This window comes from Lathamus discolor, chromosome 4, assembly GCF_037157495.1.
Source record: "Lathamus discolor isolate bLatDis1 chromosome 4, bLatDis1.hap1, whole genome shotgun sequence".
NCBI lineage: Eukaryota > Metazoa > Chordata > Aves > Psittaciformes > Psittacidae > Lathamus > Lathamus discolor.
In genome coordinates this window covers 60,671,523-60,698,933 of record NC_088887.1, presented here as the reverse complement: position 1 = coordinate 60,698,933, position 27,411 = coordinate 60,671,523, and the positions used below count along the sequence as shown (strand labels likewise).

General features: G+C 41.9%; 1 protein-coding gene across 1 annotated transcript in view; it reads left to right on the top strand.

The window, feature by feature from the left end:
* Positions 1-27,411, top strand: part of AFF3 (ALF transcription elongation factor 3) — a 273,134-nt gene that overhangs the window by 145,259 nt on the left and 100,464 nt on the right. The window contains exons 6-7 of the mRNA XM_065677143.1: positions 1,896-1,932; positions 8,096-8,147. Of these exons, the coding sequence (XP_065533215.1) occupies positions 1,896-1,932; positions 8,096-8,147 (89 nt within the window). The remainder of the gene's footprint in view (positions 1-1,895; positions 1,933-8,095; positions 8,148-27,411) is intronic.

The window sequence follows — 27,411 nt, the reverse complement described above, 5'->3', positions numbered from 1 at the left end:
TAGACAATAACCTCCAGAAGTGAAGACTTCTCCTTTGTTTTTTAAGTTATTTTAAGTCGTACTTTTTCCTACCTCAGTGGGAGCATTCTCTATTTACTATGATATTTTTGTATTAGCCTTTGTTATTAAGAATAATATGTTGAGAATCAAGACACTTAAGGAATCTGTTAAAATGAAAAGAGAAAATGTTATAGCTCATATGCTTTGCTGTTGTCAAATGCCAGAGGTAAGATACTGTGCTAGGCAGTTAAAGAGGAGGGTGCATTCTTCCTGAGGTTGATGAAAATGTAAAAGAGTGAGCAAGATCCTTGTTTAGCAGTTTCAAACACATTTACAAACCCGAGGGTATTTCCATCAAAATGATTGTATTCCCCCAAACTTCTCTAGGCAAATAAATTCACTATTCTGGAGACTGAACATGCTCTAATAGCCTACTTTCATTGGCAGCATGATTGGCTACTAGAATAGCATTTAAATTCAAGTGTACGTGTCACTGCATCACCACTGCAAGCTGATCCTGACTTCTTAAGATTATATTCAGTCACCAGAAAAAAACAGACTTTAATATCCCTTCATCAGCAGCATTCACAAAATGCTGAGGCAATTTGTCAAAAGTAGAGAACTTCAAATTATTGACAAACTATTATTGGCATATGAAACACGGTACAAATCTTTTCGTACTCCAGCTGAAGATAGAAATTCCTAGGGCTTGACCAAAAATTTGATGTCTCGCATTTCAGGTGCACAAGATGGCAGTGAATTGCAGATGTGTATTATAGCATAACAATTACAGATCAAAGTTATGCAGTCTGGAGAGCTTTGACTTCAGAGCAAATGGTGCAGAGTGAGGGGATTTGGCCAGACAAGCCCTTAAAACCCTCAGTGCCTGTGGTCCAGCCAACTTCCATTTAGAGCTGCAAAGAAACTCTTGGGGTCCCAAACCCCTGTGATGTGCTTCTGAGTGACTCAGCAGCAAAATCTCAGCTCAGCCAAACCAGAGCCTCCTTGAGCTCTCTGGGGACTTGCAGTTCCTTTCCTGATGAGCTGTGCATTTGGCTCATCACTCAGCCTCTGTGGACCAGGGATCTGGTCCAGTGCCCAATTCATCACTGAAAATGACCGTGTGTGTTGCTGTAGGTGCCTGGCCTCTCCAAGCAGACCAAGAGGTTCTATTCCTGTGTGTGTCTGGGTTATTCAGAAGCAGAGTTACATACGGGATACCTTCCCTGCTGTCATCCGTAGCAGTGGGGTTTTTTTTCTTAATTTGAATAGATTTTTGTTACAGTTTATATTTGTATTTCCCTTCTATTTATAAACTTCTTTTATATTTTTATGAATGCAAACAAATGCTGTGAGTAAAATATGTGAATATTTGCATGTGAGGAAAAAGTGGTCTGATTTGTTCCACAATATTCATAGATACTTGTGATACAAGGTTGACCTTGTAATCTCGGGGACCCAGAACTAAAGTCTGTATTTCCATTCTCCAGTGCTGTCAATATCAACACGTGAAGAGGAAAGACCTGTGCTACTACCTCAGGAATCCAATGGTCCATGAAACAATATTGGTCTTCCCTCTGCCTTCTCATCTAAACTTGTAGAAGATAATAGACGAGTTTTGGCTGATCAATAAACGAATAGTGAGCAGGAGAGTTGTAATAGCTGTACAAGGAATGGCACTATTAAAGGGTTGTTGTGAAATAAGTTTACAAGCCATAGAATTAATGGATTTTCAAAGAAATATTGAATTTATTCTTGTAAGTGAAAATTACTTTGAAACTGAATGAACAATTAACAATGCTGTTTGTATTGTTAAGGTAATGTTCAAGCAAGTATTGCAGCTAAAAATTGCTGTAAAAATAACACACCGTACCTTTTTTCTGTTATTACCGTAGGAGTCACAACAGGGATCTACAGGACACAGCAATACAAGTAAGTACTAATTCATTTTCTGGCTGCTTTGGGTGAAGGGTATGGCAATAGCTATGAAATACAAGTGGTTGGTAGGGTAAGGAACCAATAGCAGACTGGGACAGTGTAGAGACTCAGCAGGCCTTACTCAGGGATGGCCAAATGTGGAGAATTGAACTAAAGAGTGACCATCAAAATGTCAGGTCTTCTGGTGGACTGGGAAGAACAAAAAGTATTCATTTCTCTATCACCATTTCATTATATAGATGAGAAAGACTGAAAGGCCAAAAGAGTGGCTTTTTTAGACAGCCAGAAAAGAGCTGACCTAGTTGTACAGCCAGATCCAGACTGCCATAAAATTCTGTAAGAAGACTTGTTACCACTTTTCTTTCATAGAAAACGATATATTTTGTGCCTGTTGCACAGTAATAAGTGACATAAATCCTGCCAACTAACACCAGATAATGTCTCAAAGACCATGTGGCCATGGGTCTTTTTGGCTAGCAGCGTGGGCAGGGAAATGATATGTCCTTGTGTGGCTTCTGGCTGGGGCTTTTTAGTGGCCTCCAATTTACAAATCATGGTGCAGATCAGCAGCACCTTAGTTACATTTAGTTATGGTAAAAGACTTAGCAGCTGTATTGAAAGATTGAATTGTTCTGCTAAACATAATATTAATCCTCTCCCCTGACACCTCTGACTGTTGTTAATGTTGTCGTGCATATTAAAAAAACATGATCCTACCCTGCTCTCAAAACAAAATCATCTCAACCAAAAGAACTATTTTGCTATCTTCCTGACCTGTCAGCCAGCACAGAGCCTGGTTTGCAAATTACAGGGGTGTGACTGAAGATGAAAAATGCCCTGAGCTGGTAGGTAGGGCTTTGAAGGTGGCTGGTCACCCACTGCATGAGGGAGAAGACATCCAGAGAGACAAAGCTAGGAGATGTAGGCTATTAAAATGGTGTGGCTCTTTGCTGGGGAAAGGTCGGTATGCGGAAGACAATGTTGTGAAGAAACATGCAGTGGTGTCACTTAATTGCTGGCATCAGTTTGATATTGCTGTGAGTCCAGCGCTAAGGAAATAATAAAAGGCAAAGGGGGTGAGTTCTGTCAGGAAATAATGAACACAGTAATGAGAGAAGGAAGCACAAAAGGGCCATAATAGAGAGGGCTATGCAAACACACGCAGAGTCACAAGCATGACCAACACACCAGCTGAGCTGAGGGCTTTGTGATGACATCAGAGGCCACAGTGTTTGGCCAGCTTTGGTCTTAGTTTCATTCTGAGTATATCTTTCTTTCAACACTTGAATGTGATAGGTTATTCCGCAGCTCTGATGAAACCTGCGTTCCTGTGGGTTAGGAAATCAGTCCTACCTTCTTACAACTTTCCTCCAGCTCTTACTCAAGTGGTGTCCAGCCGCAGCTTACTTCCATTTCCCCTGTCTGCCTTCCCACACTAGAGTACCTCCACTTTGCTCTTGACTTCTCATTCATCCTGCTCAGCAAAATCAGAATATATTTGCAGCTGGGCTGGAGCTGCATTTGGTACTGCCTGGATGATGGCAACCAAACCAAACGACAGCTGAACCCATGCAAAAATGTTTTCTGAATTGGTGACAAAAGTTAAGGTTGCTGGAAGACAGCAGACACTTCTAATGTTGAAGAGGGAATTTGACTGCCTCTGAGACCCACATCCATGAGGATTCATATAGAGGAGCTGGAGTAATAATTGAATAAGACACAGTTAGAATGAGACATAGACCTTACCTTAGAAGTGGTGGGTTGTCCCTGGCTGGACTTCAGGTGCCCAGCAAAGCTTCTCTAATACTCCCCTTCTCAATTGGACACGGGAGAGAAAATAAAATGAAAGGCTCATGAGTCAAGATAAGGACAGGGAGAGACCACTCACCAATTACTGTCACTGTCAAAACAGGCTTGACTTGGGGAAATTAGTTTAATTTACTGCCAATCAAATCAGAGTACGCTAATGAGAAAACAAAAAAAGTTCTTACAACATCTTCTCCCCATCCCTCTCTTCTTCTCAGGCACAACTTCACTCCAGAGTTCTTTACCTTCTCCCACCCGGCAGTGCAGAGGGATGGGGAAGAGGGTTGTGGTCAGTTCATCACACATTGTCTCTGCCGCTCCTTCCTCCTTAGGCAACGACTCCTCACACTCTCCCCCTGCTCCAGTGTAGGTCTTTCCCATGGGTGCAGTCCTTCAGGAACAGACTGCTCCAGCGCGAGTCCCTTCCACGGAGTCACCAACCCTGCCAGCCAACCTCCTCCAATGTGGGCTCCTCTCTCCATGGGGCCACCCATCCTGCCAGGAGCCTGCTCCAGCACAGGCTTCCTATGGATAGCAGCCTCCTTCAGGTATCCCCCTGCTCCAGCATGGGGTCCTCCATGGGCTGCAGGAGGATGGATACGTCCTCACCATGGACTCCACAGGGGCACAGCCTGCCTCACCATGGGCTGCACTATGGGCTGCAGAGGAATCTCTGCTCTGGTGCCTGGAGCACTTCCTGCCCTCCTTCTGCACTGACCTGGTGTCTGCAGGGCTGTTTCTGTCACAACTTCTCGCTCCTCTCTTCAACTGCAGTTGCTGGGGTGGTTCTTTTTTTTTTTGCTTCTTAAATGTGTTATCCCAGAGGTGCCTTGGCCAGCAGCGGATCCATCTTGGAGCCATCTGGCATTGGCTGTATCAGACATAGGTGAAGCTTCTGGCAGCTTCTCACTGCTGTCAATAGGGGCACCCCTAAAGCCTCTTCCCCCTGCTACCAAAACCTTGCTGCGCAAACCCGATGCAGGATGTGAGAACTGCTAGAAAATGACTCTATGTGAGAAATAAACCTAGTGGTCTATGTACTGCATGATCCAAATGCACATCTTCAGGTCCCAATTTGCTAGTTTAGCTAGCTGTGATTTCCCATTGCACAATGCCTTCTTTGGAGTGGCTCTAGAGCCTGTCATTTACAATGGTTTTACTCCAGCTGGAAACATTGTCTTTCTCATGGGTAACATTTGCATTTCTCTCTCATCCTTCCCCCACAAGGAAATCAAACCCCTAATGGCTGAAGTTATACTGCTTTGTCACAATAAGTATTATTTATCCCTGTTACCCAGAAAGGGAAACTTGGCCTGCTTATATTGAGTGATTCACCCAAATTCCAGCTTAGAGGAGAGAACTCCTTCTCTGGCCACCCACTATTCAGTGGGGAAATCCCACAAAAGTTCATTTGAAATTTACTTTGGAATCAAAGAAATCTGGACACATTTCCTCTGGTTGTATCTAAAAGGATTAGAAAGGGAGCTGTGTGAGGTGAGGGAGAAACTAGCAAAGAATTCCCAGCTCTATGGCTAAGGATCTGAGGACTGATTGTTTCTACCGTATGTTTCTGGAGGCGTGCGTATGCACACACACACCAACACACACCAACACACACGCGTTTCAAGAGACATACACAGTGCTTAGCACGTGAAATAAAGTGTGCTAAGAGCAGTCCCATAATGAGGTGGGCAGCGTATACTGTTTGTCACTTCCCAAAAGACTGAAAAAAACCCCGAAGGATGACACCAGTTTGCCCACAAGAAGAAGCCAGAGCTAGAAAGGATTTAGCAATTTGGCAAATGCCAGCCTCCCACAATGGTACCTGCATGCATTTGGCAGATGAAATGGAACATGGAAAGCAAATCTCAGTCTGGCCAAGAATGAGTGTGAAAAATACAAGTTGTTCTGACAGGTAGTTCCTTTTTACATGTGCTTATCCCAAAATCTTATCTGTGGTGTATCTGTGACATTCATCTGTGCTTAGTCTGTGCACATTTTAAGAATTTCTATGATTCAGTCAAGTGAGAGCAAAGTTGGTAAGAACTGATAAAGCATTAATGGCCAGATTTTCTACTCTGATAGGCCAAACTGCTGCGTTTTTACCATCTGTGTAGGCTTCGTCCTCTCTCTCCACACAGAAGTATGTTAAGTGATGATTAGCATAAAAGCAGCTGCAAATGCTTACTGTAGGGTAATTCATTAATATCCAGTTTGGCTAAATCACAGAGATTCCCTTTTCTCCTCACAATACTTATGCTGTTTCCCTTGTTGCTGCATTAACATACATTGCTGAAAGTAGAACTGATGTGAACTCTGCTGGCAAAGCACTCAGGAATCCATATTCCCTCTCACACTCAAACAACCCAGTGTTCATGGTAATAATTCATCACTTATAAAAAGCCTAAGTTACGAACAGAAAATCTTTGAATATATGCCAACTGTTACTGTTGGTTTCTTGTTCCAAATTACCATAATGCAGATGAGCTCCAGGGCTCCAGGCACCCTAAGGCTGACTAACGCATACTGTAGCAACAGCTTTCCAGCCAGCAAATTCATCAGGATATTCTTTCTGAGGTCTCTGCTAGCAGTGCAATGTGACCTAGAGATTATGTATTCTGTCCCCTGTGGATACCCCACTTGTGCCTAAATTTAGGTGCCTTTAGCTGTCCTGTTACAGGAAGTGATTAACGTCCCTAGAGGTCCACAGAGAGGCATCAGTGTTTTTTAAGTCATCCAGAGCTTACCCCATCCTGTTCACTAATGTTTAGGCACCTAAGTTGGGTGCTTTCCGGAGGCCCTTCCAGAGGGGAAGATGAGATCTAAAAGCACCATGCCAAGGTGTCTGCAGTACCCAGTCTATAACACACCCATTTACAGAAGGTCATTTGTGTAGAGTAAGTTCTTCAGCTTTCTTCTGTACAGCAGTAGAATGACATTGGTAGCAAACCCCTGCCTCTTCTGAAGGCAACAGCAAGTTTTCCAGCCTCTTACATCTGTTGCTGGCGCCCCAGTGCTGTGTGAAAACTGAGGATGAGGACTTCATCAGCAGCAAATGGACTTTACATAATGCTTGTATGCATGGAATATGTTGGGGGCTGACCCAAAACCCATTCAACCCAAGTCAATGAGCAGAAAATCAGATAACACCAAAACAGGCTGACTAAAATAAACACTACTCATTTTTTTTCTGAAGGCACAGGTGGATTTTGGTTTAGCAAAGCTCATTAAAAAGTAATGGAGAAAAACACATCCATCAGTAAACCAGTCACACTCAACCTCTGTGCCTCCTTGTCTGCCAGGCAGCATAAACTCATGTGTAGATAGCTATTAGCATCCAGTGACACACAAGGGGAGCAGCAGCTGCGCAGTCACTAGGTCTAGAATTGAAGTTCAAGGTGATTCAAGTGGAGTGGCATACCCTGTACATCCGTGCTAGAGCTAAACAAAAACCTTGCACTGAAGGGCACTGGTTACTCAAAAAGCAATGATTACAGCAAACAACATAAGCCTTACATTTTTTTGTGGGGGAGGGAGAAAGAGGGAGAAGGACTTGGCTTGATTTAGCAGAAGCAGTACCATCCCATCAGCTAGCAGTCTGCTCCCCCAGTGTCTGTGCTATGTAACTAAGTCCTGTTGGGGAGATGGACCCAAGAAGGAAATCATCACAAGCCAATGTGCTATGCTGGGACACATGCAAGTCATAAGGAAATGTGAAGAAGCATCCCTTGGGCTTCTGACCCTTCTCATTTGGGTACCTGACTTCTCCTGGGGGTTGAGTGCTTAAGCCAAAATATGGCAAAGAGGGCTTCCCCAGCCCCCACTTACAGGAGCTGAAGATCAGATCCTCAATTTGTTAAAATGAATGTGAATAAAAACATACATTGGCAGAATTGCGTCCTAATCAATTCCTTACTAGCTCCTGCTGATGCTATTTTGCTTTGTATGAAATAATTACTGTTCCTGGAGCAGGGTTTTAGAGCATTGTGCATGCTGGATGTGGTACACTCAATAGCAGAGCTGTAGGGCCCTAGAGAAATCTTTTCCATTGCTCCAAGATCTGCTGTCCCTGGTTAAAGCTTGTGTCCTCTAAGCAGTTGCTCGTGTGGAGTTTCCTTGCCTGACATTTCCAGAGTACATGTGGCAGTGACAAGAAAAGTTAAGTCAGAGCTGATTCCCTGCTTGCAAACGCTCCAGCAGTGCCCCTTCAGCCCTATGATTGCCTCAGCAGCAGTCTGCATGTGTGGCAAGAGTGGTCAGTGTTAGCGATGAATAAAGTGTTGATATGTCACACCTGAGCAGTTTCCATATTGACCCATTTCTGATGTCATTTTCTTCTTCTCTTTCAAAGGGAAAAGTGATGTAGAGCCAAAGAGTCCAGAGAAAAGCGCAACCCATACATCGTAAGTCACTTTTGTGTTTAAGATTGGAGAAGGCAGCTGTGTTTTTATCATATTTGTTGGGCAAAATGGAATTTGTTCGTTTTCATTAATATAAAGCTCTTTCACTGATGTTTTTCTTAAAATGTCTTTTTAGATAATGGCTAAACATTAATTATTCCTAGAACTACTGCATGATAGTAAGTCAGAGAACTTTGCAAGTGAAATGGCTCCATATCACACTGAATAGAGATGAGATTATTTCTGTGGGTGTGTAAGGCTGGCCTTTACAACCCGACTTCAACATTACCTTAATGCTGCTGGAGTTTGTCACACTTGCTAAAAAACATCGTGTCACATATGCCTTTGATGTACTGATGTAATTTTAAAAGACTGCAGTCTGCAGCTTCACCTCTGAATTACTTGAAATCCAATTACAGTTATCTCTGGTCTCTCACAATTTTGTTGATGTTTTTGAATTAACAAAAGAAGTAGAGAAATAGATAGGAACAGGCACTTGTAATATATCAGTGTTCACCTTCACTCTACTGCAACAATAGAAGCTTTTACCATTTTTTAACTCTAGTATACAAAGGACTGAATTGTTTTGCCAACATAAACCAGTCTATGAAACAGATGGGCTGCAAGCTGAAAAAAAAGAAAAAAGCATCATTCTCCCAAACTGAGCTAGATAAGTGAATTCCTTTAATAACTACCAGGCAGGAGCATTATGAATTCCTGCAAAACCATTCACCTTTTTAATCCCATTTGAGGGAGGGAAATTCTTGTAACAGTCAGTCATGTGAATTTTAGAGTGCATCTTGCCTATAATTTATGTTTTCTGATTCCTGTTATTTAAATTCAGAGCATTATATCATGTAAATCTCACAAGGTGTCACCATTTGTTACATGGCCAAAAGTAGTCACAGAAGGAGGTATAATAACGGTGATTTATTGTGGGATGTTTTGATTTCTGCTGCAAATATGCATTAAAAATCTTCTGGAAATGAATCTAGAAAAAGATTTGACATGGTATAAGAAATGGCTTGTCCTGCAGATTGTGTTGTGGAATGTAATTACAGTATGTGAGCATATTTAGCCAAACTTATCAAATGAATTAAGCATTAGCAGCCTTATGCCTTCTGATAGTATGATTGCTGGCAATGGTTAATAGAATGATTCTAATAATTATCATTTTTAAAAATATTATTGCAATAAAGACCAAAAGAAGAAGTGTTTTAATGCCATCTGGAGGTATTTGGGAGAAATGAACACATTTATTTTTGCCGATATTTAGCAATATGTAAAATATAAGCTATCCTCCAAAGTGTTTTTTTCTAGTTAAATAGTATTTTATTGATGAGGGAAGTTCTTTCCTTTCCTTTCTTCTCCTGCTTTGGATATACCCCTATATGTTTATGGTTTTGGTTTGAGAGTATAGAATGCGTCATGTCGCGTGCTGTATTAGATACAGCAGACTTCAGAATCTGGTTAGGTGTGAAAAGTTCTTTGCCTAACAAGAGGTCTTAGTACAACCTTCTGAAACTGTGCTGTCTCATAGATAAAGTATATTCATAAAGCTTATCTTTAAATTGTTAATGTATGCTACTATACAGTAGATACTGGTTCCCAGAGCAAATTTTAGACACAACTGGTTACCACTGCGTTCAAGAAGCAGAAGTCCATCTAGTTAGAAAAATTGTGTGGAAAAGGAGGGAGGAGAGAAAGGAGAAGAGGAAAGAAAGGGAACCAGCAAGTGCTGTGCAAAAAGAGGAGGAAGAAAATGAGAGGGATACATCTATGAAGGAGGAAAAGGAACTGCAAATGCCATATCTTCAGAAAGAGATAAAAAACAGAGCGGTGGAAGAGAAAGCCAGAGATCAAACACAGCAAATGAGAAAGAAGGGAGACTATTAGTAAACTAAAATGTATGTGTTGTTGAATAGAGGGCTGGCTACCTGAGTGTTACAGTGAAGTAAACTAACTCATGTTGGTGTGTTACCCCACTGATATCCCAGTTCTCTTTCTGCTACCTTCTGTTGTCCTTCCCTGTGTTTCTTCTCTTTTCCACCTTCTTCAAGAACAGTCTTTTATTCCTGGTTCTCAGGCAGTCGTGAATACAGACTATTTCTGTTCTTCTGGGGACGTAGCAGCTGGGAGCCAGTGGGGTTGTGAGAGGGGCAGGTATGTGAGGGGGCACAAACAGTGCCAGGGCACGCCATAGGTAAAAAGACTGCACCCTCTTGCGAGATGTTGCTCCCTTGAGAGTGTTGAAGGAGTCTGGTTGGCATCCCCTGGCAGGAGTGCTAAAAAGCGGGGACATTGTTGGAGGAGAGGTGGCATGTTCAGGCCTGACCAGAAGAAACCATGGATTGGTTTCACTGTGAATCAGTGTTCCCTTGTGAAAATGGAACAAACAGCAACAAAAAGTCCACAAAGCAAGTTGTGTTTGCCTAGATAAAGATAACGGAAAAGACAGGGAGGAGCAAACTAATGTTTCTTTCTTGCAAATGTCTTTTTTATTTTCCTCAGGCATGTTACAAGCCACACACCCAAGCCAAGCGTATATGATTCAATGGCAGTTAATTCATCCCTGGTGCAGATTTACTACCTCCACGCAAACATTATTTATGCAGCTTCAAAGGACAGGTTGATTACCCTCCTGAATCTGGCAGTGAAGCATTTGTGGACTAAGCATTTACATGAAGTCTCCCCTCAGGACATCCCTCCTGCCTTGTCCACTGGGCTCAGTATCCTCAGAACCAGACAGAACCCTGTGACCTGGAGCCCTGGGGGCCAAAGGTGCTACCCATAACCTCTGAGAGCATAAAAACTTAAGAGTGCAGGACACGTGGTAGTCTATTCAGAGGGGTTTGGGTACAGTAAATGCATCATTCTGAGTTGCATTATGCATAGGGTTTTTTCCTGTATGCATTAACTCCCTGGATACCCTCAGTATGACATAGCTCTCCACTGATAATAATATTAAGCATTAAGAAACTGGTATGTATTAGATGATAAACATTAATTGATGTAACATCCTAATGAGGCAGATAAATAAGGGCAGTTATTACAATGCTAAAGATAACTGAGATGGATGTAGGAGAAGGAGAATGATGCAAAAGTGAGGAGGAAGTCTGAGCAGAGTCCTTTTGCATGATATTCCTATGGCCTTCACTGTCTCAGCATGCACAATAATCATCTGAGCTGGCACTGAAGAATTGCAATAAAAGGTGCAAACAATACAAAGGTGTTAAGATGTCTGGAGTCTTCCGCAGTTGATTCATGTTCCTTGTAATTGAATGCTTTTAAAGTCATGAGAATTCTGGATTTGAAGGGGGGTTTTGTTGTACTCAATAAACAGAGAGCTCTCTATGGGTCATGTGGTTACAGCTTCACTAAGCATTTCTGAACTTCTAGGGCTATTCAGAAATATCCAGCAATGTTTTGTTGTTTTGGGTTTGTGATAAAAAGTTCAATTTTCAATGCTCAGAAAACTTTCACAGATTTTGTTTAAAATTCTTGATTTTCACTAAAATCCTTTCACCCCTTGGTTTTACCAGTTAAAGTCTGGAGGGCTTCATTAAGGAGTGGTGAAGGGATGAAGGAAGAGTACTCTTTGGTTCTCTAATGTTTTCAGATACAGAAATTTGGCAAAACTGGATCCTTTCAGTAAACAGTGTAACACTGCAATTAAAACTTTTAATTTTATAGATTAAAACTTTTAATTTTATAGAACATCTGTGCAAGGAAAAGCGAACGTGCACGTGTTTCAGAGGACCTTGCAGTGCCATAGAAACTCATCTCTTGAGACAGGGGTCTGCAATCTTCCATCCTCCCACGTACAAAATATGACAATGATTAAAAAATGGCACAAATACACAAAGAGCTCAGCAAGACTCCTGCTTTTGGGATGACTTTCGACGTACTGGCCTGTTGTGATGTTCTTCAGTACCTTTTGTGTTTGTAAATGATTTCCAGTTCAGACTACCCAAGGTTAATCATGCCTGACTGTGATTCACTGCTAAGCATTTACCCCGACATTTCTAGTGCACTTACTTAATGATATCAGGGCTGGCAACTAGATACCTTGGTGCTGTGTCTTTATTATCCCTCCCACAATTGCTCCCATGCTGAGCTGCTCCAGATTTTTCCCTCCCTTTTTACAAGAGAATTAACCAAGGTTGAGGGAGGCTTTTATAATTTATGGCAGTTATGCAAGTTTTGTCCTCTGCTAACACTCTCTGAGAACTGCAGCGATCTCAGTTTATGTGTTTGCTTGTTTGTTTTTGCCAGGCAGAAATAGATGTTGGCTCGTTTTCTTCCCTGCACTGGTCCCCAGCATCACTTGGAGAATAGTTTGCTAGGGGAATCTTCATTAACAGCGCTAAATTCAGCAGCTTCCAAGCTGCCCATTTGCAGACATCAGTGCTACAGTCTCTTGCCCATCCAGCAGCTGCTCATCATTCTCATCACCCTGATTCTCCTTGAGGAAGGAAATAGGCACTCAGAGCAACATCACTGTTGTTCTTGCCTGTATTGGCATGAGTATTGCCAACTGGTTTCTCGCTTTCTCTTCCTCACTTCTGTCTTGCCCCTTTTATCTTCAGTGACTCATGGGTAGTTACTCAGTAGCCAGAAACTCCTGCTGGTTTCCCCTTCCACAGATGGGAAAACTGAGGCAGTGGGGTTATAAGGTGCCTCCACAGAACAGAGAGAACCAGTCTCAAATACAGGAGACAGCTCAAGCACATGCTGACAACTCACCATCCAGCTCTTAGCCCCCAGGGAGCTTGGCCTTTCACATCTGCCTGATGTGTGGTCTTGACCTTAAGTCTCTGAGGCAGCAACTGCAACTTGATTGAGCATCAGAGTTGGAAGAGGAGCCTTAATCCCACCTCACTTCACTGAAAGGCCTTCTGCAACTTATTTAAAGTTAGCCTTGGCTTTCCCCCATCTAAAATAATAATTAGACCACCATGAAGACTACCTCATTAATATTTGTATAAAGTGTTGAAAAATATAATGTTCTGTAAAAATGGGCAGGGATTATTTGCCCAGAACAGTAAAGGAAATGAGTGGTAGTTTTAGTTTTTAAAGACATACTTGGGTAGAAAGCAATGAATGTCCTGAGGAGTGCCAGGTGTAGAGAGAAGGGAGCAGGAGCTGCTGCCTCTCCCAAGCACCAGTAGATCTGGTGAGCATGGGCAGCTTCTGCCCCATTCTCCCCCCAGAGTTTCAGTCTTGGGACAGGGGTCACCCAATTTAAATTAGAAGAATTCAGGTTTTGTCTTGATGAACTAGAGGGAGGGATGGCAAACACGGAAGGGGCAAAGCATGCAAGCTGCAGAGGAAAAAAAAACTCCAGTAGTACATTTTTTATATCCTTCTCTTTGTTTGCCAAAAGGACCATGATGGGTTAAGTCAATTGAATCAGAAAATACCTAACAGATGGGTCTGGAGGACAATGGAAAGGGTGAAATCCATGCAGCTGTGGGTATTGGTTTTAAAAAAAGTCTGCCCAAAATTTTATGGGATGTAATTCACTGTTAGCTTTCAGACTAAGATACCAGGGCAACTTCCAAGTCTTCCATATCTTCATGTGTGGGCATTTTAGATGACAAGGACATCTGCAGCAGACACATTGACCAGTGATTTGGTGACAAATGATTTAGTAACTCCATGGGCTCTATTGAGTACCGTCATGAGCATATCAACCTGGTCGTCACAGATGACCCTCTTCTGTCAAGAAACTCAACTTGCAAGGGGTGGTAGACAATATGAAATTAGATCCTTTAGGTTAATTTTTGAGATATATTGTTTCTGAAAACACCAATGCATCAATGGCTTTTAATGTATGTCTGTGATGTTTCAGAGAGAAGTCTTGCAGTCCATGCTAAAAAAAAAGAGAAATAAAAAAACCCAAACACCTTACTATGATGAATGAAGGCAGTGTTTCGCAGAGCGATGGAGGTCTTGAAAACTGTAGAAGTGAAAGTCTGGTGTTTATCTATGAACCAAGCTGCTGGCAGCAGAAGAAGGCTGGCTTCATTGCACTATTCCACCTGTTTACGTGAGCCTCAGCTTGCAGAGCTAACCCCTAATACTGCCAGACTGTCACTCTGCTCAGCCAGTCCAGCAGGAACAGCTAAAATTTTAAAACACGCTCCTCAGCTCTCAAATTCCCATGAAAAAGTTCTTTTTACTGCTCTCTCCCCTCCATAATTACCCTCAGTCTCTGTATGGAGAGTTTCTCTATGGATTAAGTATATAGACCTTTAAAAAATACAATTCCACTATAACTTCCCACTCCAAAACCAAAGTGATTTCACCTGTGGTATGCATCAGAGACACTGCAGTATTGTCATAATGCTGATGTGAACCTTGCCTGCCAATTCCTAGCCTTTTCTGAGCATAGATTTTTTGGATGTGCTGTGTACAACGTTGCTGATAGTTCACAAAAAGCTATTGTAAGTTGATACTAACTAATCTATTCTCTTCAAATGATATAAAGACATTTTCTTGGAAGACATTTGCTCGCACAGGTCTTGTCTGATTCTACCTTGGAGGTTCAGCAAAGCTGAGAAGGAAGAATGAATTTGTATTATTAATGGAGGTGGGTTTTTTGCCATGTAAAATTATAGATACCTGGCAGTCGAACACAGTACAAGTAAAAAAATTTTAAATAACATATAAAGTCATATAAAAAGATTTTAAAAACATGATGTCCAGGAAAGCAGATGAGATGGGGTTTTTTTTTGGTTTAGAAAGAAAATACCCGGAAGCCCAACTTGACCTTAATCGCATCTGTGGTTTTCCTGGTACAAAATTTAGCTTCTGTTGAGTACGAGTCAGCCTTTATCTGAGATGTCAACAGGAACAGGGGAAGGTGAATGCTAAATAAAAGCACCAGTGAGGTCTGGGGAAGTTCTGTGATTGACTCTCATGGGGTGAGATAGGGCCTTTGCTGTCCTATTTTTAAATGCTAGCCCTCTCTTTTACCAGATACAGCCAATAGCTTGAGATAACCACCCTTATCGCTGCAGGGCTCAGTGCGGTTTTATATATAAAGTCCCCTTGATCCAGGCCCTCTTGTTTAGCACCTTCACCTTTACTATATACTGGTACTCTGCACACTGGAGACGAAAATAATTAGCCCTGGGAAGCTGCCCTTGTTTTGATGGCACCTTGGCTCAAAGCTGAAGGGGAAGGTGGTTTAATGCAAGAGAAACCCTCACTTCAAAACAGCAACATTTGCCTGGTTGGAAAACTCGCTATAATGTTGGGCATTATTTCTAATTTTGTACCAAGTCAAAAATGCTTCTGTAACGCTGGTGTTCATCTAACATCACTTAGGATAAAGCTGACCAATTTAACTGGCTAAAATATCGTCATGCTTGAGGAAATGTTTTCCTGCATTGCACCGAAAGCATATTATTTTTCTCTCAGGCACTGTTTTCCTTGGACTTTGTCATTTGTAAGGGACTAATTGGGAATTTTGAATGTATTATATGTTGGCTCTGAATACAGTGGTTAAAGAGAGGGTGCCAGGAAAATCAGGAGATGCGAATACCTGGAAAGAAGTGTATTTCATCGGAAATGCCACCAGGAAGGCAAGCACCATTGACCTGTGCTTTTTCTCTGAAGAAAATGATAAATGGAAGTGCTGCATCTCGCACGTTGGAGTCGCAATGTGCGTGGTGGTGTTTTGCTGGGCTAAAATTCCTGGTTGCCAGGGTAACATGTTTTGGAAATCCTCTACCCTAGGCGAAAGCCACTGCAACTTGAAACCCACTGGGGTTGATGCTTGGCAGGGGCACCACCACTGCTGGGTGAGGAGGGCTGCTGGCTTCGCCAAGGGATTTTAAGCAGGGAAGCAAAGTAAAATGGGTCCAAAAGAAGAGAAAGGCAATCGGGAGCATTCGATACTTCCAGGTTCTCATAAGCTGATTTTTTTCCCCACACCATCAGCATGTCCCATCAGCCAAAGGGTGGGGGCTTACCTCACCCTGGGGCTGAATCCATCGGTGGTGGAAAGCCGAGAGGTGTGTGCGTGCCTGGGGTGGGTGGGAGAGGAGGAGGGCGAGAGGGGGAGAAAAGAGAGATACAGGGTTCTGGGCACCTGCCAAGAAAAATAGCTAACATTTTGCAAAAGAGAAATCCTAAGACTGAGGTCATAGTGTGGAAAAAGTCTGTTTCACAGACTCTTGAGCCTGAACTCAGGCCAAGTTTTTTTATGTTTTCGGGTTTTTGGGGGTTTTTTTTGTTTTTTTAAATGCAGGCATCCTATTAACATTTGAACACTAAAGCTCGTCCAGGAATGGAAAGGTTTTGGAATTTGAAGTGCCTTAGTTTTCTACTTTGTTGGTACACAGATATGTTTTTCAATTACAAGAAAGTGAGGTTTTGAATTGGAAGCTGCCTCATTTTGCTTTTTACTTCTTTTACAACTATGAAGACCACATTAAGGGACGCTATAGAAATACCTGTTTCTCCCACAGAGTGACCTCAAACAAAAAAAGAGACTTTTCAAGCTTGGAGGACAACTTTTTGTTTGCCATGCAAAATACAAAAAGATACTGAAACCTGAAATGATGATGAATTTTCCTGTGTGGAAAAGTCCTACTGTTCAGCCATGAATAGCTATGTTTTTTAAAACCTTTATAGTAGGAAGCTGGCAGCTTCATGACAATTTGCTTTTCATACCTAACTAAACAAATTATTGAAGTTCTTCTGCCTTAACCTCTGGATTCGGATTAAATGTCAGAGTGTGGATATTTTTCAACTGAGGGGAAAAAATAACTCTTTGGATTTGTTAGGATGTTATTGCAAGCAAGTTTTCTGGTGTTTGATTTGCTAAGCTACAACTGGAGTCTGCCTTCCTCAGGGTAAGAATATTTCCACATTATCATTTCACCTGCCGTATTTTAAGAGAGAGAGTATTATATCTTGGTGTGTATCTCAGCTTTGTGCCTTCTGTTCTTCATTTAGCATGCAGACAAGCTTCGTCTCTCAAAAGAGATGAGGAATATGTTCATTGGCAATTTAGAATTGATGATAGATTTGACAAGCAAGCAGGGTGATACAGCAGAGCTATCAAAGCTGGAGATGAATCAGGACAAAGGTTTGGATGAGGTATATTGTTCTTGAGATTCAAAAGAGTTATGCTTACAGATCATTCCAAAATCAAGGCAACCGTACCACTGACTTAGAAAGATAAAAGCTAAGTTTTTCTGAGAAGAGAAAAAAAAACCCCAACAAAAAACACGGTTTGATTGGCCCACAGACCTTTTATGGCAAAATAGTGCAATTACAGCTGGCATTTCTGCATGCAGATTTCTATTAGCTCTGTAAGATATTTTGTCAGGATTCATTTGTGCTGATTCCCCCTTTCATTGCATAAACTGTAAGCAATTGTAGGTAAAGAAAAGGAATCTCTTGACATATTTCTTCAGGGATACACTCCAGGAGATGCACTAGATCAGGTGTACTAAATTAAAACAGAACTGATCTGTTACTTGATAAACATGTGGACTTACTATGTATTTAACTGTATCAGAATTTAGTGCAATTATGGGTGAAAATCCTGTACCTTCACCATCAGCTTTCCCACTACGAAAGCAAAGCAGGCAAATGAGCACAAATAATCTCTTTAAAGTATTTAAAAGTGTGATACAAAGGATGAGCAAACCACCCTTTTGTACCTTGTCTGATGACCCATTTTTGTACCATTTATAATGGCTGAAGTTGGGGGGAGGGGGCTTGGAGGGGACCGTCCATCCTGAAGTCCCCTAGGGAGATGAGGCAGGCAACCCAGACATGCAACCTACCTTGATGTAGTTCAGATGGAGGCCTAGTACGTCAAAGAGCACGGAAAAGGTCTGGGGTTGGGAACCCCAGAACATCACAGAATATAACCTCAGAAAAAATTTGTCATCACTCTGGTCTGTACTGGTTTCAACTGTTGGACTTAAGAAAAAATTCTTGTGGCTGCTCATGTAAAATCCACATGTTTTTTCCATAACTTATACAGTAAATGTAATATGAGACACAAACTTTAATACGTGCAATCACTGTAAGCAGATTCTGTAGACTTCTGTGGAAGAAAGAATGAAGCTTTTTGCCACAAACTGTTAAAAAACCCAGGACTCTTCCTCTGCCACAGGGTCAGGTTTTGATCTTGCAAATAATTATAGACAAGCATGATGCTTTCCAGCAGGACTTCTTTCAGCATCACTGTTTGAAAGACCAAGAGTTCCCATACCTAGAGTCGTGTTCGTGCTGTGCTACCCATCTCCAGTTCACTTGAAAACATTTCCCCATGAGCTACACGCTTTACTGAGGGCAGTCTCAGTAGAGCAGGGTGACTTACATATGTCAAAAAATTGGCCTGCTACAGAGTGACTGCACGTGGAAAGGCCAAGGGAGAAAAAAACCAGGAACCTGTGTTTGTCAGGGCAGAGGTCTGCTTCTTCTCCCCATCCCTCACAGCTGCCACTAGCATGCTGTCTCATCCCACGGCGCAGTAATCCGGATGCAGTGCTGATGAGCGAGCAATCCAGCACTGAGGCCAGGAGACAGAAGGTCTCTCAGGAGGGGTGTCCTTTCCTCCTCTGAAAAGCTTTGTATTCAAGAGAAAGAAACTTCTCCCTGAGCCTTTCCATAGGTTTCATTGCTGTGTAAGAATTGTTGACTGATACGACTCTTCGGAGAGCACATGCTAATCTAAGGAGCCCTGCAGCACCCACAGCAGCCTCCTGTGGTTGATGCTGAGTAGCCAGAAGTCAGGAAACAAATTTCCACCTCTGAATCCTGGAATAAAGAGAGAAAGAGGAAGGTTAGAGATAACAGTAACAGAAAACTTGTCATCCAGATAGGATTTTAGGAGTTTCATTGTTACATGTAATACATAAAACTAAACAAAGACATACATAATACATAAACAATGAGAGATGTGCACAAAGCTGTATGGTGAAGGTTAGTTTGGTAGAAAGACCTAAAATATTCATAATATTCGCATCTTGCATGTATTTCCTTAAGACAACAGTAGGTGGATGACTTAATAACCATCATCTCCAGGCATTATGGAAAGATTATAAAAAGCAATGGCCCTCCTTTTAAAATTATTTTGATTTAGTTTTCTCTAGCAGAAGTGGCCAAGTAGCCATGATCCCATTTGTCTCAGTGACATTGCAGAGCTATGAATTCACTATGAGTAGAACAACTCTTTCTGTGCCCTGAAGAACATAAAAGCCTCGGTGCATAGCTGGAAAGCAAATACCTCTTGCTCAAGCCACTTATGTTTTTCTACTTGAGAAAAATTAAAATCTCATCTTGTTTCCTTGCATGAACTTGTCACCCACTCAGAGTTTTATCAAAATAAATCTCTAGTGCTTTTCAAAGAACATCTTCCGTATGAGCTGCATTAGCTTTAAAGACTCACCAAGAACAGAGTGGCCCAGGCTGACACTCTTGGTTTCCAACAGAGGAGCAACTTCATGAATCTTATACTGCAATTCTGCAGCTCAGTTAATTAAGTATTTGATATCCTAAGAAGCTACTGCCTCCCAAAGCCAAGGAGAGGGAGCCTCCAGACCCCGCTCCCATCTTTGGCCACCAGACACAGTGACGTTCGGAGACTTTCCACCCATCACACTGTTACACAGCTCTTCCCCTCTCCCCAGCACACAGAGTTTTCATTAAATAGCATGAAAAATTAATCCCACTGTTGTTGGAATGCAGCCGGGTAATATGTAATTTGCTGCTACAGGAGAACATGCGTTTGCTGCTTTGGTAGTGGGGGCTCTGTGGATGGAGCATAGGGGAGCTTGATAGCACAAACCCCGGGGAACACCTTTGCACATCCCTGCTTACTCTCCAGGTATCCTTGCACAGGGTGATTTCTGATTTCTCCTTCCTTGTCTTGTCTCATTATCTGCTATCCATCCTATGCCATCCACTACCCCTTCTTCTTTTCTTCCCTTCCTTTTTCTTGCTGCACCCTTTCTGCTGCTCTCATACTTTCCCATCCCCGGTTTTGTCAGGTTCACCACCTGTAGCCTCGTTTCTTCTTCCTTTTCACCTCAGGTGGCCCTTCCCTTCTCCACTTTAGCCCCACAAAACATGTCCCCATGTCTCCTGAGGAAAAAACAGAAAAGAAATAGAGATACAAGTAACAAGGAATACAGAGATATACCCATAGCAGCTTGGGTTCCTGGATTACTGGGTATCTTGTCACCTGCTGCTTTCTCCTTTGTCCCTTGATTCCTCCATCGTGTCATCTTTGCCTCATGATAAGTCACTGGCCTTTGTCAGGTGCCCAGTTATTGCCCCAGTCTTCCTTTGGGGCACATAGTTTTTGATTACTTCTCTTTCAAGAATGAGAAAGAGAAAGAGAGAGAGAGATTAATATGGAGGAAAGTTTTACTTAACTGCAAAATGCTTTCCTTTTATAACTTTCAGCGTGATTGGCAGATAGGTTTATTTAATCAAATTGCCTTTTCTGTCAGTGTATTATTTAATGAGGGAGATCTTTTTTTTGATTGCATAGGAAATGTGGAAGCATTTGAGAATTTCTGATGTGCTATTTACTCATCCATTATGTTGGGAATCAGTTTAATTTCAATGTCAGCAGTGGAATTAATAATCATAACAGTTATCTGTCACAGAATGATCTATTGGGGGATTTTCTCAGCAAAGCAGGATATATCCTCCACCCTTTCACCAGAGAAGGAAATTTTAAAAAATAAGTCAAATTTGAACATGTTTTTGTTTTGATTATCCCTTCCAGGCTGGTGGTAAAGGCACATATTTTCACTTTAATTCACTGTTGAGTCACTGATATGATATCCTTTCCTAGTGTAAATTATCCCTCCTTTTATTTCACTCTGAGTTTCTCAAACACTTCCATCAAGGATAGCTCCCCCATCAAAGTGCACTTTATGTCCCTTCCTGGAAATCAAAAAGACAGTTCTAGCTTTCCAGAGATAATGCAAACTCCACTTTTGGCGGTCGCATGAATTTGGGCTGATTCTGTTCTGGTTTTGGTGTGGCACTTCACCTTCAGTCAAACAGGCTTCTCATGTGAAAGAGGGGGAGCTCCTGAGCGGATGGGTGGACAGACATGAGGGAGGTAAATGGGGCCCTCAGTCTGGTTCTGCTCCCTTTGGGTTTCCTTCGGTTCTGCGGTTCTGTGCAGCCCCACATAAATAAATAACTGATAAATGAATAAAACCTTTCAGCTGATATATTTGATAGGTACCAAGACATTTTATGTGACTCCAAAGTAAGGGCAGTAACTGTTAAATGAATTGCTTTTTAAATAAAACACATCAAAGAAATTTTTAAATCCTTCATTGTTCCTTAAAATGGTTTAGTGCCTCATTAATTCTTGATTAGCCTGGTTGTTAAGAGGCCGTTATTATGTGGTAATAAGGTGTAGGAAATTACCTCTAGGACTATAGTCATGTCACACAGACCTGCTATAGTTAGCACCTCATCAGGTGCTGAGACCAAGTGCCAGCAGTGTAAATTAGGGGTTCTCTGCCTGGTGGTGGGGCTTGTGGTGGTGGTCCTGTGTGATGGGGAATTTGCTGAGGTGATGTGCAGAAGAGTGGAGAAGTCCTGACAAAATACAACTCTCTCGGCAACCTCCTGTCCTTCAAGGGCTCCCTGTCTTTGGCAGAGCATGGAAACTGCTATGAAACAGTGGGATAAAATTACTTTGCAATTACATTCATTTAAGTAATTTCAGATATGCCTGAAGCTCGCACAGATGAAAGTCCACTCTTTGCTATGTGATTTGTCAGGCAGAAAGTGTCGTAAGAGATATTTGGTGCCAGTCCAGCAGAATATCCTCAAACTAATGACCTCCTCAGGTCATTAGTATTTCTTTTGAACACACAACCCCCCTCAAAGCCTGCTAGGAATGTTGGTAAAGCTAATCATTATTACCCTTTTACAAACAGGAAAATGAGCCTTAGGGGCTATTTTTATTGTGATTTAATGCAACATTAATCAGCATTTTGAAGAAGAGACATATTTGAATGTCCCAGGCTGAATATATTTATTCTTCAGTGTGTATAATGCTTTTTTTTTCTCCCCAAAATCTCCCTGAGCTTGATGCTCTAATGCTCACAGTATGCAGCTCCCATTCATTACCTATACAGGGAACTAATGCAATATGGCAGCGTCACTGTCTTTGAAGAGCACCAAAGATGCTAATAATTAAAAGCATAAAGCGCACTCTCACTGGTACTTTCCTCTTATTCCTTCCTGGATTTCAATCTTCGCACAGCAGATGAGGCACCGTCCTCAGAGGATGGAGAGCAGCTTGGCAGCAGTGTGGCTGCTGTCACACTGCCAGCATGCAGGGGTGATGCCCTGCGGGGTATGCCAGCGCCTGCTTGCCTACTTCTTCATGCTGTTGGGTTTCGGAGAGCGTTCACACCTCAGGAGTTGTGTTGGAGCAAAGCTGCAGGAGAACCTCACTCCTGAGAGGCTCATGTTGTCCCTCAACCCCCGAAACAGGGCTACTGACTGGGTTTCAGTCCTAAATATCCAAGTTTCTGGTTAAATAGCTAGGCACTTATTTCAGTGTGCTTTCATACAGGTCTGCAACCTTTTCAAGCCCCTGGTGTGGTTGCCAGTTGCCCTTTGGGTCATGTGTAACTCTGTTCTTTGCCCCAGCCCCGAGCACTGCCCCAGCATTCCTTGGGGATGGACACCAAGCTGCAAGTGTCTGGAGAAGGGCATGTCTTTGTTTAACCCTTCATCAAGCCTCAGAGCTAGGGTCACAGGGAAAAATCTCTGTACTTGGTATTTCAGCTGCTTCAGAAGCTGAAGTACCCCCAAGACCCATGCAAGGCAACTGTTGCCAGCCGTTGGCAATGCTCACCCTCATCCCCAATCTACCATACCTCAGAGCAGCCCAAAGGGCACATGCACCCCTCCAAGCCAATTTTCACCCACCCCTTGCCGCTGTGATGAAGGACACCCCTTAGCACTTGACTTTGCACTCAGCTTTGGCTGACTGTGGCTGTGCCTGCTTGCCTGCCCGGTCACAGAGCCATACTGGTGCTGAGATGGGGGCAGACCTGATCCCCACACAGAGCAGTGTGCCAGCAGCAGATCCCCTCCCTAGCAGACAAGAGGCCAGGCACCATCATCCCAGCTGTGGTTGGCATTCCACACCCAGCCCCGGCGATCCCAAGCAGGGTGCAGAAAGCATCTATCTGCTACTGCTTCATACGTCTGCTGAAATGTATTTTTTAATCTCTCAAGATAATAGTTTAATAGGTAGCAGAGTTGTCATGGCTTTTACAAAGACAGTGGAAAATCTCCACCAAAACCCAAGTATTTAAAGGGTACTTTTGAGTGCAGTTTCAGATCTCACGAGAACACGAGGATAATCAGGGGACTGGAGCACCTCCCGTATGAAGACAGGCTGAGGAAGTTGAGGCTGTTCAGCCTGGAGAAGAGAAGGCTGCGTGGAGACCTCATAGCAGCCTTCCAGTATCTGAAGGGGCCTATGGGGATGCTGGGGAGGGACTCTTCATCAGGGACTGTAGTGACAGGACAAGGGGTAACGGGTTAAAACTTAAACAGGGGAAGTTTAGATTGTATAAGGAGGAAATTCTTTCCTGTTAGGGTGGTGAGGCACTGGAATCGATTGCTCAGGGGGGTTGTGAGTGCTCCATCCCTGGCAGTGTTCAAGGCCAGGTTGGATGAAGCCTTGTGTGGGATGGTTTAGTGTGAGGTGTCCCTGCCCATGGCAGGGGGGTTGGAACTAGATGATCTTGAGGTCCTTTCCAACCCTAACTATTCTATTATTCTATGATTCTAAATGGAAGGAGCAATTACAGCCCAAAGCAAAAACTGTTAGGAATTAGTAACATGAGCATAGCAGTAAAGAACATCAAGAGTTAACAGCCTCAGTGTGACGAAAGTTTATTTAATCCTACTCTAAACAAGCACTATAACAAATCCTTGTTAGGAATGAATGATCTCTCGCATGTAGCTTAAAATAATCAAATTTTGATTTAAAATACCAAAATAAGTCAAATGTTCTGGGCTCTTCTAGAAGAAATTCAAATTGTCCAGTCCAATTTAATTTTTTATTTGTAACATTTTACAGACGAATAAATGTGTTCTTTACGTAAAATGTGCTTGCCGCATTCCAGGCAGGAATGTGTATTTGCCAGAGAATTACAGACTCTTAAATGTTGACATATTCTGCTCCAGTAGCTCTGCTGTGCTCTGATAGAAGGGATATTGTTGTATACAGAAAGATACTGTTTCAGCACCTCTTCACTTTCCCACCTGGTTTTTGGCCTTCTTTCTTCAAATTTCCTCTTAGCACAGGCTTCAAAGGCAAAGTAGCGGCTGAAGAGCATAAAATGTTGGGTCATAGGTATGTCTAAGGCAATGCCGATCTGTTCCCAGTCAGCACCTGGAGTTTCCTTCCCCGCTTATGGATCTGGTTGAACAGGGTGGCTTCAGGAAAAAACAGTCAATCTTTTTGCCTTGGTTTCCTCTTACCAACTGAATAAGGATAACTGTGGGTTTGGTTACTTTTGAGCTCTTAGGGTGTTGGGAAATGTACCTACACAGAGCTCTCTCACTAGAAAATAGCGTGACAGAATACAGCCAAGTAGTAAATTGGTGCCTGTCTTGATAGGATGTGTCCTATTTCATACTAGTTAATGATCCTGGTAATAAGGAGAGTAGATCCTTGTGCTTTGGTGTTCAGCTAGAAGGAATAGTCGGAGAAAGTATCAACAAGAACATTCTGGCAGACCTTTTGTTCACTCCTCATTTTTCCCTGGCAGTGCTTTAAATCGCATATAAACTTCAAGCATGAAACATTTATGCAAATGTTCAGTGAGGGCTGTTTGCTGCATCTTTGGAATGGTAAAACCTTTTCTGCTATTAGTGTGAGGATAGTAGTACACTGAAAAATACAGCATGATTTCCTTAGACTGATAAAGACTGCTGGAGATAGTCCAAAGGTTCATAGAACTTCTGGAAAGTTATTTACATATTTTAAAGGTCTTTATTGTCACTCTCCTATATTTAGTCTATTTTATTCAGTATTTTCATCAGCCTTCTCTGCTGTCTTCAGTGCACTAAAAATATTTAAGTGCCTGATAAACCGTGTAGATCTGAAGTATTTTCTTTTATCAGTAAAAAATCATTTGCCATGACGGTAATATAGTGGACTAAATTGATTGCTGGTGAAACTGATTTTACTAGAGTGACGCTGATGATGAAGCTAACCCAATACATTTAGTTTAGGAGATCCACTTCTGACCATTAATATTGTTACTACTAAATTTTATTCTTTAGAAATCACGTGTCATCCCTTGTATGTATCTTTTTTAATGCATATTGCGTAATGTAGGCACAATATTTGCTTGCGAATTATTTACAGTTGTACTAAATTAGCATGTTATTATCTGTAAGATACTTAGACACTTAGACTTACTTAAATATCAGATAACTACCCACTGCTTTGTCAATATTAAGTCCTGCATATTTGATTTCCATACCCAAAAGTACATCTGAAATAATGAATAAGGACTGTTTTGATTAGACTTTATCTGACATCAAGTAATAACAAATTAAATGATGCTATTTTTTCAAAGGTGGAGGCCATAGGTAGATCCTTAGGAGGCTACGCAGAATTCAGTTCCTGGGAACTCAGTATCAGATAACTGTCAATTCCAAACATGCAAACCAACCAAACAGTTCTGTAAATCTCAGATTTGAGCAAGTGGTGGTCTTAATTCCAGTCTGATTTTGGGGGGAAAAAAAAAGAAAAAAAGAAAGAAAAAAAAAAAAAAGAGGCAACTCCTTAAATTTCAGTCATGTAAAAATCTGAGAATCCATTTCCTGCATGCTTGGTTCATACCAACACTTGGTCACAACACCACTATGGTACGGAATTTTTGCATGGCAGTCTGACAGCTGATGACAGAAAAGAAAAAGATCATAGAAAGCTTAAATTAACAAGCAATGGGTGGGAAAATGAAATAAGACAGTATGTTTTGTGGATGCACATGAAACTCAAAACAAGGCTGTTTTCAGTACTTCGCAAAATGAAGTTGAATTAACTTCTGAATCAGCATGGGTAATTGATGTTTTTATTTTTTTGACAGAACAAAAACTCGTATAGGTCAACTAAAACCGTAAAAGAGATGTGGTGTTCCTTTTCTCGGTGAAATGAAAAAAATACATTGGGGGCTAATTGTTTCATTTGGGTTACCTCAGCCCAGAAAGTGCTTGGGAAGCCTTGCTACAGCACTAGATAGAAACATATTTCAGAAAAATGTTTTTGAAAGAGGAAAATGAAAGCTTTCTGTCAATGTCGAACTCCATCATTTCACATAGAAATTAAACATTTTGAGTTACTGAGGGAAAAGCAATGTCAACAGCTAGCAGTTCAGGAGCGTTTTGACCAGTCCTCACACTGTTCTTGACGGCCGAACTGTTAGAAAATTCCACTGAGCTCTAAATCCCTCACACAAGACTCCAGTTAGAGCCACACTCGGGCTTTTGTGAAAAATGGTTGTCGACATTTTTCTCAAGATGATTCAACGTTCCCAAAGATTTAGGATGGCAGAGAGCATTATCAGACATCAACTTCCAAATGATTATTTTTTACAAGGTGGTTGTGGTAGTTAGCAGCTGGGTGGTAGAATCTGGCAATCAGAATACAATTGTGTCTAATTCATTTTTATACACTACTCCTATTAGTTAAAAAAGGATATTTCTTTGCAAGCGACATTACAGCTCTGACATGCGATTTTTGAATATGACTTTTTCTCAGAAACTGCCAGCATGGTACTGCCGGCATGCCAAGCTTGTGTCCAGAAGGAAATTTAAGAGCAGTGATAAAATGAAAGGCGAAAATAGAAGCCCTTCTTGCAAACAGGGGTTTGTAATAGATATTCTGACACAATATGAATGATGAGGGGTAGAAAATTCATAATGGTGTGTAGAAGTGCAACACACACACTGTGTGTAGAAGGCTGACCTATAACTCATAAGATAGTGCGTGTTGAGTGAGTTATGAGAGTTGTTCCCTGGTGTATATTTAAAAAGAGACATTAGAAAGGAGATACAGTGTGGTTTACTGTTCGAGAGCTAACTTCATGATTTTGTCCAAAAAAGTGTCTTTCAAGAAAAAAATACATTCTTTTTTTTTTGGTGCTGGTGCTGGTGTGTGTGTGTGGGGGGGGGGGGGGGGGGGGGGTGGAGCGGTTAATACATACATATATTGCAGTCC